The sequence below is a fragment of the Anser cygnoides genome, chromosome 7 (assembly GCF_040182565.1).
Source record: "Anser cygnoides isolate HZ-2024a breed goose chromosome 7, Taihu_goose_T2T_genome, whole genome shotgun sequence".
NCBI classification, from domain to species: domain Eukaryota; kingdom Metazoa; phylum Chordata; class Aves; order Anseriformes; family Anatidae; genus Anser; species Anser cygnoides.
In genome coordinates this window covers 27,638,769-27,658,281 of record NC_089879.1, presented here as the reverse complement: position 1 = coordinate 27,658,281, position 19,513 = coordinate 27,638,769, and the positions used below count along the sequence as shown (strand labels likewise).

General features: G+C 44.6%; 1 protein-coding gene across 28 annotated transcripts in view; it reads right to left on the bottom strand.

Moving 5' to 3' along the window:
• Positions 1–19,513, bottom strand: part of RTKN2 (rhotekin 2) — a 200,009-nt gene that overhangs the window by 130,128 nt on the left and 50,368 nt on the right. For 17 of the 28 annotated variants that reach the window (XM_067001134.1, XM_067001126.1, XM_067001118.1 and 14 more), the window contains 3 exons: positions 5,323–12,727; positions 4,382–4,576; positions 110–265 (listed from right to left, as the gene is read on the bottom strand). In XM_067001134.1, the coding sequence (XP_066857235.1) occupies positions 110–204 (95 nt within the window). In that variant the 5' untranslated portion in view covers positions 205–265; positions 4,382–4,576; positions 5,323–12,727. Of the gene's footprint in view, positions 1–105; positions 266–1,012; positions 1,506–4,381; positions 4,577–5,322; positions 12,728–19,513 lie in introns of those variants that run through there. The other 11 variants (XM_067001121.1, XM_067001119.1, XM_067001127.1 and 8 more) reach the window with 11 other exon arrangements.

Sequence of the window (19,513 nt, the reverse complement as noted above, 5' to 3'; positions counted from 1 at the left end):
GTTTCCTGCAGGGAACCTGCGGAACCCTTAGTCAATTAGAAACACTGTATCTGAGCACAGCCTAAAAGTGAACCTACTGCCAAGTAAGTCAACACAAGGAACTACCTGCCTCTCAGCTCTGTGTTTTCCGCAGTAACATCGATACGCAACAGAATTTTTTAAGCTTATCTGTAGCTGCCACACATCTTGGAGTTCACTGTGCATTCAAAGTTGTCCTCATGCTTCCACCACACAGGTTACATGTTTGAATGTTGTCCACTTCTTTCTGGAGGCAAGCAAAAGACAGAAAGATAAGTATTTATTGAACACACATTTGCATCATCTCATTAAAGACCAGGGGAACAGAGCAGGAAAAGGGGAAACGAAGTCAGTTTCAAATCAGTTCAATGATCCTCAGGCCCATCAGTCCACATATTTGCATGTCTAAGAGCTGCATAATGCTGTCATGCTGATAGTGGTGACCAAAATCAGCAAACGGTCTATACATCCACATGGACAAACGGTCAAGTAACTGGGCTGCCTGCCCCAAATGTTTTGCTGCACTGCTAAAACAGCTGACACTCAAGAAGACATGGAAAACACCTGATCTAATTCTGATTTAGCAATAAGACTTTATCACCAACACAGTAGGACATAAAACTCCCATAATTTAGTGAGCAACAAAGCAAATTTCTGCTTTTTTTTTTTTTTACTAGTTTCCTTAAGAAGCAGCAGCCCAGAAATGAGTGCTGTAAGCGTTGTACATGATTTGGTTTAGCTTTCAGATTTTTGTGTGCTAAAAGCAATGTGCCTCATCCACTCTAGCTCCCGCTTGGATGCTACACAGGCAGCTGAGCAGCTAACGACACCAGGGCTTTGCAAGGCTCAGCACAGAGCTTAAGGCTCCGTGCATGGGGCAGTGAGGGAGGAAAAAGATTGCAAACACCACCACTGACGTAGTAATAAAACGTTCACCAACCTAACTCTCACCAAGCCTACAGGTTACCTGCCATTAGTACATGTTCTCACTCACCTCCAAGAGGAGAGGATTTCCAGAGGCTACCACAGTCTTTCTGAGCCAGAAACTCCACAAATTCTGCTATGTGCAAGCTTGGAAGTCCTTTTCCTCCCCTCAGTGAGGGGCCTTGCATTCAAAAACACAGCTTACACGGCTGTTTAGTTTTAAACCTTTGAATTTTAGCTCTGTCCAACCTAACAGCTCCCCAGCACACTCCCTGCAACAAGCAGGGCCGGTAACAGCAGCAAAGAGCCGCAGAACGTGAGGTGGTCAGGCTGGGGGCTCACACCTTCTTCACAGGATGACCAAAGACACCTTAAGAGAACTGAATTTAAATCTTGGCGAGGTTTTAGAGCAAATATTCCCAGAAGGTGTGCGAGGGAGAGCCCCAAACGCATACACACAGCCGTACCTCGGGCCGTGCCTGCGCCAGCCCGCCCTGAGGCGACGGCACGCCAACAGCACCGCCACACACACCAACTGCAGCGCCTCGCACATAGAGCGCCTGCCTGCCCCCCCCGCCCTTTATAGCAGAGGCCCCTCCCACTGGGACGAGCTGACCAATCGCGTCGGAGAGCGGGAAAGGCGGTGTCCTATGGCTGCGGGGCTGAGGCCCAGAGCCCGCCCACCGTGGAGCTGCCCCTCCACGGTCGTCGAAGCGACGAGGCGGGGGTTGGGAGGGTTCCCTCACAGCCCAGTGGTGGCAGCCAGTGTTGGGGGAAACACGGCCCCTGCGGGTGCTGCGGGAGGGCTGCTCTACCCTCATAGACAGGGGACCCCATTGGGAACATCTAAACTCCAAGTGAACACTGACAGGGAAAAAATAAATGTAAACAATGAAAAAGGGGGGTGCAGAAATGTGAGGGTCTGGTGCCACACCGGGCGTCCTGCTGGTGGGCGCTGCTGCCTGCAGAAGTGTCGGGAAGACCTCGTGAAAAAAAATAGCTCTGTTTAAGATAAATGGACATGCTGAGGCCATCCAGTCATTGCTGGTAAGAAGCTTGGTGGTGTAGCCGAAAACAGCAGTGGAAAAGGGGAACTGAAAACCTTCAAGGAGCTGTGGAAGGTCGCCTTTCCCACAGCCTGACAGCCAGCCAGCAGCCCTTGTGCAACCGCTCTCCACAGCGTAAAACAACCAGAAATGGCGACCCAACAGACGGGGGCCAGTGGGACACAGGTGTGCAATGGCACCAGGTCAAGGGGGACCCTGGACACGTCCCCTTGTACGCAGCCCCCTGGGACATGGTGGTCCCTGCCTAAACCCCATCCTACCTGCTGGTGCTGAGCCACACCTCAGAGAATCCTCTAAAGATGTCCGCCAGGTGTGCTATGGGTGGTGGGACCATGCCTGAGCCCAGGCGTGCTCCAGCAGGCAACATGTCCATGACAGGAACACCGGCTCTGGGTCAGGAGGTGCTACAGCCCCATGCAGGGCCAGGCAGAGAGGTCAGGGACCAGCCTGGCCATTGCTGAGGCAGCAGCGCTGGAGCCACCAACGGATGGGTGGCATTTTTGGGGAGAGTGTTAGCTAATGGAGCTAAGGAGCGAAGAAAAATCCTAGTGACATCCCTATCCCTAAGTAAGTTTTCACCATGGAGACCATCTTTCATTCATTTCTCCTCTCAGGAGAAGCAATTCTATAGGGTTCCAACTCCTGTCTGTTTGCTCAAGCCAAAAGGAATTACTGTAAACTAAGAATAAATACTAATTAACCTGAATCTTTCTTTGTATCATGATTTGAACCATACGTTGTATCTATCTTTAACTTTACACTGCTCTGAGATGCACTCTCTATCCACAGCAGGCAAAAATGAGATCCCTTCCTTTGACAGAGTTAATTGTACGCCTCAGCAAGACAGCATTTATTGGCAATACCGTGCTGTTATCTTTAAATAATTTAACAGTATATAAGGATTTGAAAAGACATGCATTTTGAGTGCCTCCAATACAACTGGTTTCGTGATCAAGGATAATTTAATCCTGTAACTTTCCCATGTCCTGCTGGAGAAAGAGGTGAGGTGAAGGTGAGTTACTCCTTGCAGCAAGAGCAGCTTTGTCAGTGCACACAAGCGTTGTATTGAGGCTTTCCCATAAAACCTAGCCAAAGGCTGCCAAGATTTATCCCCCCGAAGCTGGGGACAGCAGGGTGGAAGCTCTAAATTATCTTATGGTGAGTTGGTTGAAATCAATAGTGCTTTATAAAGATTTTAGTACCAGAGAGAGAATAATAGAACAGGGTTAAAATGAAGATTTGTTTTCCTGAGTATATCAACATTTTGAAAGCTGTTCTGTTTTTAAAATTTCTTTTGTTGTAAGTAGCTCCAATATTTTCTAAATTACAGATAACCGTTGAAATCTTGTGTAACAAAACTGTTTTTCATTATGACTGTAATTATGCAGGCAACATGTATCCAGAGGGGGAACTATATGGACTTCATATACTGTAAAAGCCAAGACCTTCCATAAATGTAGCTACATTCTCTTGTAGAAAAAATAACTTATTTGGGGAAAAATATTTTCAGATTTCAAAAAGCAGCTACAGGGATATTTAGCAATTCTTAGCAAAACCATGCAAAATCAAATTCTGCCCAATTCCACCTCTCAGGCACCTTCTGGCACAACATAGTCTTGCACCAAACGCAGTCTGGCTACCATAGGTTGGTAGCCAACATTTGCAATATAATCTTCACATCACTTCAGCTGGACCTTACTGTAACTCTGCAGGACTTTACAGAAGTAAATGGGGAGAGAGAATATGCCCAATGATGTTGGTACAGAAGTTTTAACAAGCTTGCAGGTGAAGTTGTGAAATAAAGCTTCTACTATTTTAAAGTTGCATAAGTGCTACTTCAATGGTTTAATAGTGTGATTTGTTTGTACAGCATGAACATTATCTGTATCTAGCAGCCCAGTGAGTCCAAACTGTGTCCAGCGATGCCCTTTACCCAGGTGATGGCACACCTTTCTGAGCCCAAACCCTCTGCTGCAGAACAAAAATTTCACTTGTGAGGCCCAGACATTGCCCACCCCCTCGTCACATGGCCATGTGAGGAACTGCTTAGGTATGTCAGTGCACCTGCTTTGCAACTGGGTCCTCTGAAACAGAGGCTACTGGTTGCTCTGTGTAACTGACTGCAAGTAGCACATCTACCAACACCTACTACTGCCCCTTGAGAAGGGCAGCAAGGCAAAGAAGATGGGCTGTGCATGTCCTAGAAATCACCTCTTCAGCTGCCAAGGGAAAGGTAGAGGAAAGAATGCTCTTCCCACACAGTTAGAAAGCCTCAGAGGGCTAATCCCTAATAATTTCAGTTTATTAGCTCTTGCTTGGAAATGAGAGGAAACTGTACAGCTGTGAAGAGCTGGGCCAACGATAATAGTTACCTTTGCCCTCCTGGAGAAAAGACCACAAGTCTATCCTGGAGGAAGGCACTGCAGCTCCATCCCTGGGAAAAGCTAGAGCAGATATTCGGTAGCTAAAACAATGATGAAATACTGTTCCACCCTCTTGGTGAGTCCAACCACCATCTTCCTCCTCTCTGTCTTGCAAAGTGGCTGTTGTTCTAGGGACGTATAGCACTAAACAGGTGGAGCAAAGAACAAGAGACAAACAGAAGTAGCATCATTCCTTCAAAAAGGTATGGAAATAATATATCTAATGCTTTTGAGAACCCCACTAAATTCAGTGCCTGAACTGCTCTTAAGCCCTTCTATTTAGGATATTGGATAGATGATTGTCAAGTAGGAAACACTGACCAGAATTTAGGCTACCTAAATAGGGTTCCAGGTGCTCGTGTGTATTTTAGGCACATAAAGCACCTCTCTGGTCGAGTCCTTTCCTTGAACTGCAGATTCATGTTCTTAGGTGAGTCCCATAACTAAAACTGCCATCATAACAAATGCACAGGCATCTCCTTTCCTGGATGTGGGTGGTTTCAACTCCTGGATTAGTTATAAGAAGCAACGTCCTGGAGAACACAGAGCTTAGGAAGATGAGTAATATCTGAAGTGTGGAGGCAGTAAGAGATGATCCACATATTATGTTCTTTTATTTAATAATTTATAAATAAATATCAGCTTTCCCCAAACTGTCCCTCAGCCTAGCAATTATATGTTGGCTGATTTCTTGTTAGTGCTGTTCTTTTATAATAACAAACTGTTCCCAAAGCCTCACATACAGAGAGTTAGACAATCAAAGCACTGTGTGCGATTTTCCACTTAATTCATTCAGTTAGCTGCAATTAAAACAATACAATTCAGAGCCTTGTGTGTTTCCCTGCAAAAATACAAAACTTTAGTTGTTACTATTAATATATACAACCTACAAGAAAGAGTTAACAGAGCCCCTGTTGTAGTAGAGTAATTTTCTTATCCTTTTCTGTAGATGTCCCACCAGTCATCAGTATTTCTTTCAGTCACTGTTCTTCAAAAGACACATGCTTTTCATTCAACTGCAGAGAAAGAAAAGGAATTCAGTGGGCCAGATTCCCTCCTTGGTCAGGTCCATTCACTGCAGCCACCCAGGGAAAAATCTAGTTGAAGGTGCAGGGGTATCATCGAGAGGAAAACTGAACTTACCTAGAAGGGAAGAGGTCACCATTTTATCAGGTAGCAAACAAAATTCTGTTCAGATTTTACCTAGACATTTTACCTAAATGTTTCTGGAAAAGCACTGCCTTCATGAACGCTGATCTCTACCCAGACATTCAATATAAGTGACATACAAAGTTTTCACACCGCTGTAGAGCCAATCCTTTTTTGTTTTATGGGGCTTCACTAATGAAACCTGATGACAATCTAATGTTACACCAGTTTCAGAGGTGCAAAAAAGAACAGAGGCCGAATCTTGCCCCATGACAGTGTTAAATTATTCTAATTGAGCATCTGTGATTGTCTCCTGTACCACCAAGCTCCCGAAATACTGGACAGATTTCCACCAGCGAAGAACAGACTCTGAGCGCACAGTGCTCAAAGAATGGTAACATCCCTACAGTTTGAGGTTGCACTATGTTTGACCAAGACTCACAATGTTTCCAGAGCTTCCACGAGCAAGATACATCTTAACATTGTCCAGAGTAGAAAGCTATACTCCTGATGCACTATTATTTGGCATGTTAATTCAGTATTTCATCTCTAATTTTTGACAGAGGTTTTCATTCAGCCTACTCCTGCAATGAAATGGCAAACCACTGATTTGAGTCTATAAACTTAATTATTATCCTACCAACATAAATGAGCATTTAATTTCATCTCAGTTCATGAAGAAAGAAGTATTTGTGTCTACTTTGATAACATGGTATGAAATTTATTCAAATGTTTACCAAACTATGTGAAATCTTATTGGAAGAATATGTTCTGAGAGTTTGTGAATAAAGCCCCCCAGGAAAAAGTAACACCAAAACGTCAGAACAGATTCCCAAACTCTGATCCAAAAAGAATTCACAGCTTATTCAGTGTTCACCTTTATTCTTTTGTTCCAGTATACAACAGCACTAAAATGGGATGGCAAAGCAAAGAAGAAAAACTAGCGTTTCTTTTCCAGAAAGGTAAAACTGCCAAACCGAGCTCCAATTACAGAAACACTTCCAGTATCTTCTTTCCTTCCCGTTACTGCAGTTCTACAAAGATGTTACACAGTGATGAATGACAAGGAAGGCGATCCACTAAATAAGAAACCTATTCCAAAGTTATCCCTATTAAAAGAAACGCTAATATTGTACTTCTGGCACACGACTGTAGGCTTGAAAATTATTGAAATCTGCACATAATTTGGGTGCAAGTAGTCTAGTTGAAAGACCACATCTCCAAATGTCGATGAACGTTTCCAGCAACAGTCTCAGAAAAAAAATAAAAATCTCTGTTTGGCACAGTTTTTTCCAAATGTGTTCTCATAACTTAGGTTGCTGTAACAGTTAACACTAGGCAGATAGCAACTGGATGTGTTCTGTAATAAGCATACTTTTCATAAGGCATTTCAAGGCAATTATATTACTAACAAACTTTAAAAGTTAAACTATGTAGTCCAAGGATCATGTTATTGCAGTAAGTTATATACAGTAAGGCACTGTCCATAAAATCAAAGAGGTATTCATATCACTTTACATATCACACTGACATTATTGACTGACCTATATATCCTGATAACATTTTCATTGTCATCTACACTTAACCTTTTTTATCCTTTCAAGTGCCCTTATGTCCAATACCTGAAACCAGGCAATTCAGGTCCACAGAGTAACTCCAAAAATCACATCAAGGAAGTCCTTTATTGGTTTCTCTCAATGACTTCCAGATTAAATCTGCTCATTCTATAAATGCAGTAAAGGGTTTTGGTAAGTGTCTAGCCTAAAAACACACGGTTGAACTTAGTAGTCTTTTCAATCCAGCAACAAAGGACCCTGCAACTAGAACAAAGTTAATACCTGCTGATGACACACATACCGGAACAACAACAACAACAAAAAAAACAGTGCCTCACCCCTTAGTATCAGAAGAAAAAAAAACGTGCTTAAGAACTGGAAGAAGATTATGGAGCTCACAGAAGGAATAGGTTTGTGTATGAAACTAACCTTTTACCTACTCACCTTTCAGATATTTGGCTTCATTAAACTCCAAGTATCAGTGCAAGAATGAGCATAAATGCCAGAATGCCAAGGTAAGGAACAGGCAGACTTTGTAAATCTGTTCACAGTAGTGTTCCAGATTGCTGCTAAAATAAGAGTTATGAGCTACATTCACTTCAAGTAAATATAAGAATATCTATAACTCAGCTCAGGCCTTCTTTAGTCATCATCTATTTGGGAAGAAAGGAAGGAATTATAGCTTCTGTAAAACAGTGTTCATTTTTCTTAGTGACAGAAAGTGAAAGTGAACAAACTCTGGCCCTTCTCCAGTTCAAGTCAAGGAGAGTTATATGTCTGAGTCTCTGAAGCTGAGATCTATTCAGCCCTCATATGGCTGCACTTACCTACGCTGTAAGCTCCCAGGTCAAAAGCAGTTGACTTGAGCCTCCAGAACATGAAAGGTTTCGCACAAAAAAATATTTTTCCAAATAGAGGTCGGTGGCACCAACTCACCATCTCTCCTTGTAACAAAAGATTTCTTCCTTAAAGTTTGCAAGAAGATGTGATCTATACCAGTCACACCAGGAGAGTAACACAAACTTACAGTGACCTGTCAGTCCCATGCACCTTGAATCATTTCTGTTATGAACAGGTAAGTGTTCTTCGGGCCCACTATGACAGGGAAAGGAAGAACAGCAAAAGAAACCCTGGAGTCCTCCAGAACCTAAGCACAGAATCATAGAATGGTTTGGGTTGGAAGGGACCTTCAAAGACCATCTGGTCCAACGCCCCTGTCATAGACAGGGACATCTTTCACTAGATCAAGTTGTCCAAAGCCCCTTCCAACCTGTCCTTGAACACCTCCAGGGATGGGGCATCCACAGCTTCTCTGGGCACCCTGTTCCAGTGCCTCACCACCTTCATATTAAAGAATTTCTTCTTTATATCTAATATAATTCTACTCTCTTTTAGTTTAAAACCATTACCCCTTGTCTTATCGCTACATGCCCTCATAAAAAGTCTCTCTCCATCTTTCTTATAAGCCCCCTTCAGGTATAGAAAAGCTGCAGTGAAGTCTCCCCGGAGCCTCTGCTTCCCCAGGTTGAACAACTCCAGCTCTCTCAGCCTTTATTCATAGAGACGAGCTACAGCCCTCTGATCATTTTTGTGGCTCTAACAGGTCCTAGTATCTCCTGTGCTGGGGGCCCCAGAGCTGGATGCAGTACTCCAGGTGGGGTCTCACAAGGGCAGGGCAGATGGGGAGAAAACATCTCCATCTAGCTTTCCATTCAGGTATTTCTACCCTTGGTTATCGATACTAAACAAGCCCACAGATGCACTGAATAGTAACAAATCAGCAGCAGCTAATAAAATTAAACTAAGCAAGACAATATTGCTATGTTGAACAAAACAGATTCCTCCTTCAAACAGCAATGGCAACCGCATACAAAAGCAGCAGATGTGTGGTGACACAGACCTTCAGCTGGGAAGGCAAATTGGCAGGCCGTGGCAGGAGTTGTGTAAACTCTGTGGTTTGGTCCTGGAGGTTGTGGCTTCAGCCCCAGGTCCCAATTCCTTACCACAAACCACCGGAGACCTCTCTGAGTAAATGCAAGGCCAGCTTCTTCTCAGCAAGGCTCCATCAAATTTAAATATCATCCATGCAAAGGGGTCTCTGGCTTAAACAAACATCCTGCTATAGGTTTGGTTATTGAACACAACAATAGGTAGGCATGAGTGGTCTCAGCATGGATGGCAGAGACCTGGTTCATCTTGACAACCAGAGAGAACGTCCCCACCACCTCGCATCCCACATGCAGCCTGTCTTTGTTGGACAGCCCCCTGGGAACACAACTCAGGTGCTTGCTCTGAATCCGACGCAGAGGACTGCAGATTACTCAGTATTGCCTGGATCCCAGGAGCACCCTGGGGACCTTAATCACAGCCCAAAGCCATGCTCCGCTAGGCACTTTCCATGCACTGAGCAAAACGCCTACGCGTCAGGAAGGCCTGCCCACTTGCAGTGGTACCAGCAGAGGCAGGTCCTTTTGAACCACTCCATGCTCTGTGATGCGATTTCCAGCATCCAAACATTGCTAACGCAGCCTCTGTTTCTGAACACTGGGAATAAGGGAAACCTGCATGAGCACGAATGGTCAAAGCCACCCAACCCGTTGACACTGGAGCTAGGCAGATGAAAGTCACACATGGGGCAGCCCCTGCTTTGCATTTTGGTGCAGATGTACACAGAGAAAGGAGTGGAGGCAGAGCTGAGACAGTGGGAAGCTTGGCGAGAAGGAGGGCGTCTGTTACTTGAAATCACTCTAAAGCACATTACAAATCTGTTAAATCATTGTGGGTTACCCTGTATTTCAGAGTAAATTAGTAACTTTTCAGAGGGAGTGAAGAAACTACCACTCCACTTTTAAATAATGAAAATGCTAAAAAACCTACACTTAACAGCTCTAAAACTGCAGCAAGTCACCCACCAACACCCACTCCTCTTGTCAGCAGGCTTTTTTCAGCTTTGCCTATTATTTGTGTCAAGCCAGAGATGTTTAATGTTTGCTGCCCTTATATGCTTAACTTTAAGAAGCCCCAAATGTTACAATATGTACCTATGCCACTGACCTTTCTTCCCCCCAGCATTTTGATCTAAATAAGTAACAAACACAGAGTTTCCAAAATCATTTGGATTCACTGGCTCTGAGTGCATAGCTGTAAAAAATCTGCTTTAAGATTAACATCCAATTTTATTCATGCCTGAGGCTTCACCACAGCATCTATTTTTGTAAGATTAACAGCAAGATCCCAGTTCTCCAGAAATGTAAAGAGTAACAGCCAATTGTAAAAGGAGGCTGATATTTCCTAACTTGCCCTGCTCACATCCAGGAAGGTACATTTTCCTAGCCCTTCCAGCAGTGGGTGTAATTTCTGCTTGCATTTTTGTACCCACAACACACAGCTCGTGTATTAGTCCTTCTGCCTCCCATTAGCTGAAATGCATTTCTGATGAAACTGTGGGTGCCAAAGAATACTAACATAAATCTCACATGTGCTAAGTGTCCCCTGAAAGACAGCTTTTACTCTGGAGGAGTTAAGAAACAGCCGTCTTCCTGTACCTTGCACAAGAGCATTTTGGATCATCTAACTTGAAAATACAAGCATATAAAATGAGCACTTGATATTTCAGCTAATCCATTTTAAATGAATATACATGCAAACACTTCTTTTTGAACATGGCAATCGGGGACAAATTGAAGGCGATTTTTAACTTTAACAGAAGAAAAGTTGCTTTAAATAGTGCCTTTGGTATCTGTCAATTAGAGCTATTGCATTGCTGTCAACTTGCACTCCTTCTTTAGTTCCAGCTTTGCTCCATCCTACACAGATCCGTACAAATCAATTGTCTCTTCCAAACATGCACTAACCACTGGAAAGTGAAATTAATAAAGTGCGAGAGAAGCTGATTCATAAAGCTGACATTCCTGTGCCCAACAACTCTGGGTTTCTCCCCTCCAGCTAGCTGTTTGAGATAGGCAGGCAAAGTGGTAAAAGATTATCAAATTGCAACTGTCACTCCTGACAAAATGCATCTGAATGCTGGAAGGAATTTTAGGTTTTAAGCTAAAACACTGCCCCAAAGGGTTCCTCAGAGGCTGTCAATATCTGTACCTTGGATGGAAAGCTACCACTGAGCGCAGTGTGTCCAACATATAGAACCTGCCACGAAATGAAGTTCTTCATAAGAAAGCTCATCTCAGTCTTGGTTGGTAACAATAACAAGGAGACAAGATGAGACCATCAGTCTCAATTGTGAAGACAATGTTTTCCTCCCATATTATTCTGTCTGTCATGTTCCCTTCAGGTTCTAAAGGAATCCCTGTCTCATACATCATTATTTCCCACAAAGCTTGAAAGCCTTCAGGGGGGGTTTCTTCCTGCCCACTGTACCAGCCTTCATGTCTGAGTACCTTCAGAACAGTGACAGAGGCCTCTGCCAGCAATAAAGGGGAACATCTGCATACCAATTAAACTGCTGAGCTCTGAAGAGTTAAAAAAAAAAAAAGCGGGGGGGGGGGGGGGGAAGCCTTGAAAGTAAATCTGAGCCAAGTTCTAATTAATGCCCTAGGCCCCGATTCACCACAGCACTTACGCATGTAGTTAACTTTAAGCACATATTTAGTTCCATTGAAGTCAAAAGACAGCATCGAAGAGGCAAACTACATTAGCACAATTTAATACTCTTTGGGCTAATTAATTGGACGTAAAAATTAACTATGAGAATGGTATTCCTTATTTTCCTTGCTGTGATATTTTCAGATACGAATACTTGGATGCGGCTGGAATAAGCAAAAAGCACTACCTTGGCTGGCTGCCATGGGCTGCTGAGTCCTACAGCTGTGAAGGCCAGTCCCAAGGAGCATCTACAGGAACTGAGCTCTCTGCTCCCTGCAGGCTCAAGTCTGTATCCCCCACCTGGTGGAGGTGCACAGGCACAAAAGACACAGTCCTTGTCCTGAGGAGCAGTAATCTAAGAAATGAAAAGAACCGGCAACAGATCAGCAAATCCATCAGGCAACGGATGGCACATCAGAGACAGCTTTCCTTTTCTCTATAAAGAAGTATTTATTCACTGCTGTGCATCGATGTTATTTGTGATTAGAGATGGCAAGGAAGGGCAGCAAACAGGGCTGGGTAAACCACGTAGGCTGAGGGTAGAAGAGAGTTTGGAGACAGAGCTGGTGAGGTTACCAAGAGAGGCACTGTCAGGCAGGGTTGTGGGGAAAGCAGCAGTGTTTACATCTAACAGGTAGGCAGACTGGAGCTAGCCCCGAATGTGGACAAGGGCTTAACTTTCCTCAATTTCACTGGAGCAGGACTGAACCCTGCAAAAAGGGAGCCCACAGTGCAGTCTCCAAATAGCCAAACAGTCCCAGGTACACCCAACCCTTTTCTCCATATGGTAAGCACAGAATGGTGAATTGCTGCCAAAACTACACCAAAAACGTGCAGATTAGCTTTGGTCTGAATGTGGTCTCCAAGCTCAGTACAACCAACTTTTGAGCTCCAGCTGACTTCACAAAGGCAGGTGTATAACCAACCATTCTGTAACGCAGGATGCAAGGAGAAAACGTGGTCAATAAGGGTCTTCTTGATGGAACTTCTGCAAAAATGAAACCACAGAAAGTTAGCTAAAGTATCACTAAGGTTGTACATGGACCTATAAAAGCTAGGAAATTGAGAGCAGGGAACATAAACTCCTGGCTGACAATACTTCTTTATCTCATCCATTAGGAAAACAAAAAGAATAAAAACAAACCCCAAAAACTAGAATGCCATGAGCATAAAACAAAGTACCAGCGTAGCTTTTCAGATTAACTTTGAATTTCCTTGCTTTCATTGGTTTAAGAGCTCTATTGTTACTCTCTTGTTTCTTTAATCGCAGACACTAAAAATTCTTTTATCTTTCAAAGTCCTTAAAGTCTGTTATATAAATACGTAATTAAAGCCTCTTTCAACTGGGTATAATTTACTCTATAGTTTACAACAGCTGCACTAGAGCTATTACAGTTTATCATTTAAAAGCCTAATTAGGGGCTTCTTAATTAGCGGATCCTTCAGTCACTAGACTGTGACTGTGTAAAAGATGCTTGGCAGCTATCGCATGTTACAAATCTGCATGAAATGTTTGCCTGAAAACAGGGTATGTGCAAGTCCAGAACCACATTAACTGCCCCATTAGGTCAGCCCATCTCAGCATGCAAACCTCCCCGCTAAATCCACCCTCTTATCTCTAAGCACACAGCTTGTCTGCAGACATCCTTTCCCCTCGTGCACATGTTGTGGGGAACCACCTGAACACAGAGCCACACAGGCCAGACGAGACATAGCTGAGGTCCGGAAGAGTGACTAGCAGGGGCAAAGGACAAACTGCTCAGAGCAGCTCCGTGCCTCCCCTGCACATCACACACCTGAGCACAATTCCTTCTGCTGCTAACTTCCAGCCCAAGTTGAAAGCTGAAGTCTGGACTCCTCATATAACCAACCTCCTGAATGCAGGACAGTCAATCCTAGAAGACCACTCTACTCCCCACCTGTTTCCTGCAGCCTTTCCCAGAGCACCCCTAGGCCAGCTACCAGCCTAGCTGAGCTGAGCTGCTGTGCCAGTCCTTTGATGTGGTGACTCTCATGTTCAAACACAACCAGAAGAGAAGATGGGCCTGTGCCCGCTGACTGCTCAGGCTGGTTTCACATGGCTTGTCAAGTGCTTTCTCCAGTGAACGCAGGTCCTTGCTGCTGCTGCCCTCTGCCCAGGAGCTGTGCCACTGTGCTGAGTTCAGCGGGCAGCTCCTCCGCGGTGCCCAAAGCACCCACATCACTAGGAGGAGGAAGAGGATCCAGTTACTGCCCCTCGTTATAATTTCCAACACAGATTTCTCATTAATCAGTACCAAATTAGCAGTCAGACACCGAGATTTTAATTGCAATCTTTGTCTAGGGTGGGCTGTAACTGACAGGACTATAACTCCTTCATCCTTTGCCCCTGGGTGGCATGGTGTGGGGGGAGCAGTCAGCGGAGCTGAAGCTCATCTTGAGAGGCATCGCTCACTGAAACGAGCTCGCACTAGCTCAGGGCTCTCTGACCCACCACTCAGGGAGCAAAGGGCTGGTCCAGATCGTCCTCTGGAGGACTGGTGGGTTTTTGTTAAGTTTTCATCCACTCATAACACAGCAGCTGTGTTACAGAGGGTCAGATTTGGGGCCTGCAGCATTTGAGAGCATTGCTTTAAACCATTCAGTGACAAAAATCAGGAGATTTTATTGACTGCAGGATAATATAAATCAGCTATTGAAAACCTGTATCATTAGCGCTATTGCTTTCCAGTGGTAGATAGCTGCAGTAATGGATTGGCCTCTCCATCTTATCCTCCCACTGGAAAACAACATACACAGGGCTGATCAATAACCTGATCTAAGTTACTTGTAAACGTGTCAGGTGCAAATATCTCCCTTTATCAAAGGTTTTAGAAACCAGATACTTTTCCAAAATTTAGGCCAGGAAACAAATTGCTTTGGATAAATTGTTGTTATGGTGGAGAACAGCATAGCCAGATCCACCCACATTGTTACAAGGAATTTTTAAATAGACAGGGAATAACTTTATTAGATGCATGTATTACTTTGTGGGGTCAATAGCTCAAGACGTTCATTTGCAATAGGAAAAAAATTCCATTTGAAAAGCATTTTTGTAACATCCATGTTGCTGAGAAGCCTCTATTTGATAGCTGGATTATTTCATCAGGGGCGTTGACCACTAATTTCTACAGACAAAATCCCTAAAACACCTTCAAAAAATCAATACCAAGTTCCACTGCCATTACTAGGGCCAGGATTTCATCCTATTGTACCACAACATATTACCACTTACTATAGTGTTGCCAACTCTGAAGTCAGTGGAAACTCCACAGGTCACAGCCTCATTTCCCCACAGATAAGTGGAGAGGTTACAGAGGTGTTAAGGGCCTTCCCTATATAAAGGTGGCACCACTTTTACTCCATCAGTGTGATTAAAGCATGTACACATATTTCTTCCCCTTATGCTGCTCTAGCTCAATTGCACATGCAGAGAGGGGATGTATTTAAGATTATAAGGCAGGTCAGAGGCGGGCTGAAGCACAGTAACATTACAGCCTGCAGGGACCTCCATGGACACCCAAAGAAGCAGCCATATGCTACGTCCTGCCGCAGCACTCTGACACCAAGGCAGCCCCTTGGGGGTGACCAAATGCTAGCCAGGGCTTTCTGAAAGGGGAGATGTCACCTTCAGAAAGCCCCTGGGGCAAGCAGCGTACAGAATCAATGGAGAACTTTACGGGGACAACGTATTTCTTTGAGGTGGCGTTCCTGGAAAACTTTGCACTCCAAGTTCCTGGAAATCCTTGCACCCTAAATCAAACACCCTTTTAAACTGGTCCTTGCTGTACAGCCTTACATAGCCCACACGATACTGCTGCCCACTTTCTTCAGTTTGGAGGTTAAGTGGCATCCAAAGTGATACCATGGAAAAGATTTTATCTGAATTCATTTTCCACTGACTTTTGTGACACGAGAGCACAGGTGGCCTTGCAGAAGAGGAAGAGGCCACAGTAATGTAGAGGCTGAGTACAGGTTGCCACAGCCATAAAGTGGAGATGAAGGCTGGAGAGAATCTTTGCCACGAAGACTGAAGACAGAGAAAATAACATTGTGCTGATGTGTTTTATTTCAATTACTTCCTCCCAATGTGTCTGCTGGCCCCAAGCGACTACTGTGAACCACCAAGCACCTGTGCTCAGCCAACCACCCTCCCAGCCTCAAGGCTGGTGGCTTACTTGCCCCAGCCCCAGAGCCGTTGCCTGAACCCTCAGGTGTTACAGCCCTCCAGGACTGAAGAGGGGAGATTTCACAGTATCACAGTATCACAGATTTCTAGGTTGGAAGAGACCTCAAGATCATCGAGTCCAATCTCCAACCTAACACTAAGTACTCCACTAAACCATATCGCTAAGCTCTACATCTAAACGTCTGTTTAAAGACCTCCAGGGATGGTGACTCCACCACCTCCCTGGGCAGCCCGTTCCAACGCTTAATAACCCTTTCGGTAAAGAAGTACTTCCTAACATCCAACCTAAAACTCCCCTGTCGCAACTTTCGCCCATTCCCCCTCGTCCTATCACCAGGCACGTAGGAGAACAGACCAACCCCCACCTCGCTACAGCCTCCTTTAAGGTAACTGTAGAGAGCGATAAGGTCTCCCCTGAGCCTCCTCTTCTCCAGGCTGAACAATCCCAGCTCCCTCAGCCGCTCCTCATAAGACTTGTTCTCCAGACCCCTCACCAGCTTCGTCGCCCTTCTCTGGACTCTCTCGAGCACCTCCATGTCCTTCTTGTAGCGAGGGGCCCAAAACTGAACACAGTACTCAAGGTGCGGCCTCACCAGAGCGGAGTACAGGGGCACAATCACTTCCCTAGACCTGCTGGCCACACTGCTTCTTATGCAGGCCAGGATGCTGTTGGCCTTCTTGGCCACCTGGGCACACTGCTGGCTCATATTCAGCCGACTATCAACCAATACTCCCAGGTCCTTCTCAGCCAGGCAGCTTTCCAGCCACTCATCTCCCAGCCTGTAGCTCTGCTTGGGGTTGTTATGCGCCCCAAGTGCAGGACCCGGCACTTGGCCTTGTTGAACTTCATACAGTTGACCTCAGCCCATCGCTCCAGCCTATCCAGATCCTCCTGCAGAGCCTTCCTTCCCTCGAGCAGATCGACACACGCACCTAACTTGGTGTCATCTGCAAACTTACTGAGGGTGCACTGGACGCCCTCATCCAGATCATCGATAAAGATATTAAAGAGGACCGGCCCCAGTACCGAGCCCTGGGGGACACCACTAGTGACCAGGAATACCATTTATACCATTCTATATTCATTTTGCATGGAAGCAGCCCACACACCCTTCATTCCTTATGGATTTGAAAGATCCAGTGAACCAGGGACAGATTTGACCTCGCCTAGGTCATACGCACCTTAAGATGTATTCAAATGGGGAGACCCCCAAAAGAAGAAGAAATGGATCCCTTCGGTAATTAAGAGATCCCTTTTTAATGGGGCAAGATCACAGATTGCCATTTTGTACAGTTGTCTGTTGTTCTACTCCCCTTTTTTATGTTTTTGATAAATGAAAACACACCAGAAGAGTTCAGCATCTTCTTTCAAAACTTCTCTATTTCACTAACTTGTTCCAACCTCCATCACAGCTCTTCCCTTGTCAGCAACTGTACCACCACGATATACCTCTGCCCACGCACAAATGCACTGGTTGAAGGTATGAACTGGAATCTCTCCGTTAAAGGAACAAGCAGGCATCCCAGAGACTGACACAGCTGCTATTTGCATGTAAAAGAGCAAAAAAGGTGCATGACTGAGCTCAAATTAGCATGAGCAAAGCCTCCCACCACATTTGCAAACTACAGCTTGCACAGTGGTGCTAATAGAGGTGCACGTTTTCCTCACAAAGAAGAATTTCTACCTCAGTGATAAGGAAACTTGTCTAACAGTGGTTCACAGAATTTAACATCTCATGAACTTTCAAATCCCCTTTTTTCATATAATTTACAGAGTGCTTGGAAAAGCGAAACATAGTGGATGCAGAGTGAGCTGGATATGCCCAGGTTCAGTTTTGTCTTCACTTCCAGCTTAATTCCTGAAGCTAGCTACATCAATGAGCCACATTTTCTAAGGCCTCCATCACTTTTGTGCTGTGGGAGATCATTTATGTCCGCATAATCTTGCTGAAGGCGTGCCACTTCATAAACTATAAGATCTCTGGATTTTAACACAGTCTTTGTCTCTCTGTGGCCATGAACACACATACACAATGTGCACACACCTACTGAGTCATAAAAAGATCAGTTGCTTCAGCAGGCTGTTTAAACAGTGTACTTGTATTAACTGTCCCCCACACCAAACTGCATATCGAGCCCTTGTTGCAGAGAAGTTACAGACTTTTTTTACTTTATTGTCATACTTCTACGGAAGCTGTTGGAACAATTCGGTGCCTCCACTATTGACACAGTAGCTTTGGCTCATCTGGGAGACTAGAAGGAACAGCAAATGCAGGCATTAATGGTAATAAAAATCAAAGCTAAGCTCTACATGAAGAGCAACAAATTCCAAAATGAAAAATTCGATTACACAGTACCTGTCTCCTGGCTTGCCTTCCTCATTATATGTAGAAATTAACCCTGTCATTAAGTACTTTGATCAGGCTGTAAATAAACAGCTTATAATGGCATGAAATCTACCACAGCAAGCAGGCAAATGAACAAGGGGAGAAATACTGACATTTGGGGCTGCTGTCAGACATCAAGTGCTCCTACTCCCTCGGGGCCAAACTGCTAGAGTAAATGGGGTTATGCCAACGATGAATTGCTCCCTCCTGGTTTGTGCTACTTCTAGAAAGTTTCAGTAACAATATCTAAGAGGCTGTCATCTGGAGATCAGTAGCATTGGTTCGAGATCTTTGAGAGATGTTTAAATTGGCTTGTTTTAACTGCTTTTAGGTTAAAACTCAGCATGGAAATTCCCAGCCCATGATGGAGCTGAAGCAGTTACGTGGTCAAATTGGTCCAGGTTTCCATTGCTCAGAAATAAAGTATGGCACCCTTTCATGTACTCCAGCTCCAAACATTTGTCAATTGAATTTGGACTGCTTCCGGGCACTAGTACATATCATAAGCAAGATTTCTGGGCAATTGAGTGTTGTCCTTTGTGTTTCTTTTTTTGATTTGTTTGTTTGTTTGTCGTGATTTTGGAGTAGAATTTGCTTTCTTCTGGGATGTATTTAACTCTGTGTAACTCTACTTACTTGCCATGCTATCTAAATTCCCTGCACAACTAGATTGCTACACAACCAGAGGTGGCCAGGCCAACAGCTCTGCCCCTGGCCTGCCACGAGTCCCTTACCATTCCTGAGACCTGGTTTCAAGCAGCTGTGTTTCCCCGTTGGCTTTTCGCACCTCTTTGCTCAGGAGACCCTCAGTGTCCTCAGATGGACTGCGGTTGGCCAGGTGCAACCTCTGCCCCCGAGCACCACCTGGGGGCACTCCATTTTGTTTAGAAAGTACAGCTTAGGTGCTCGCTCCTCTGTTCTCCTAACTGAGCTGCAATGGGATTTCTGGTGATTTGCCAAGCACAACAGACACAGATGTACGGGAGAAATCCTGACCCAAGCAAGGCAAAGGCAATTTCCCGCTGTCTTCAAGGTAGCCAAGATTCTACCTTTAACATCCTAATAAAAGCTTGGAAAAACACTAAGCAACCCCACAGATTATTTGATTATTTTTTTCTTTATGCATTGCTAAACATACTGCAGAACAGGCATTTTATTATTCCTAAAAGCACTGAAGACC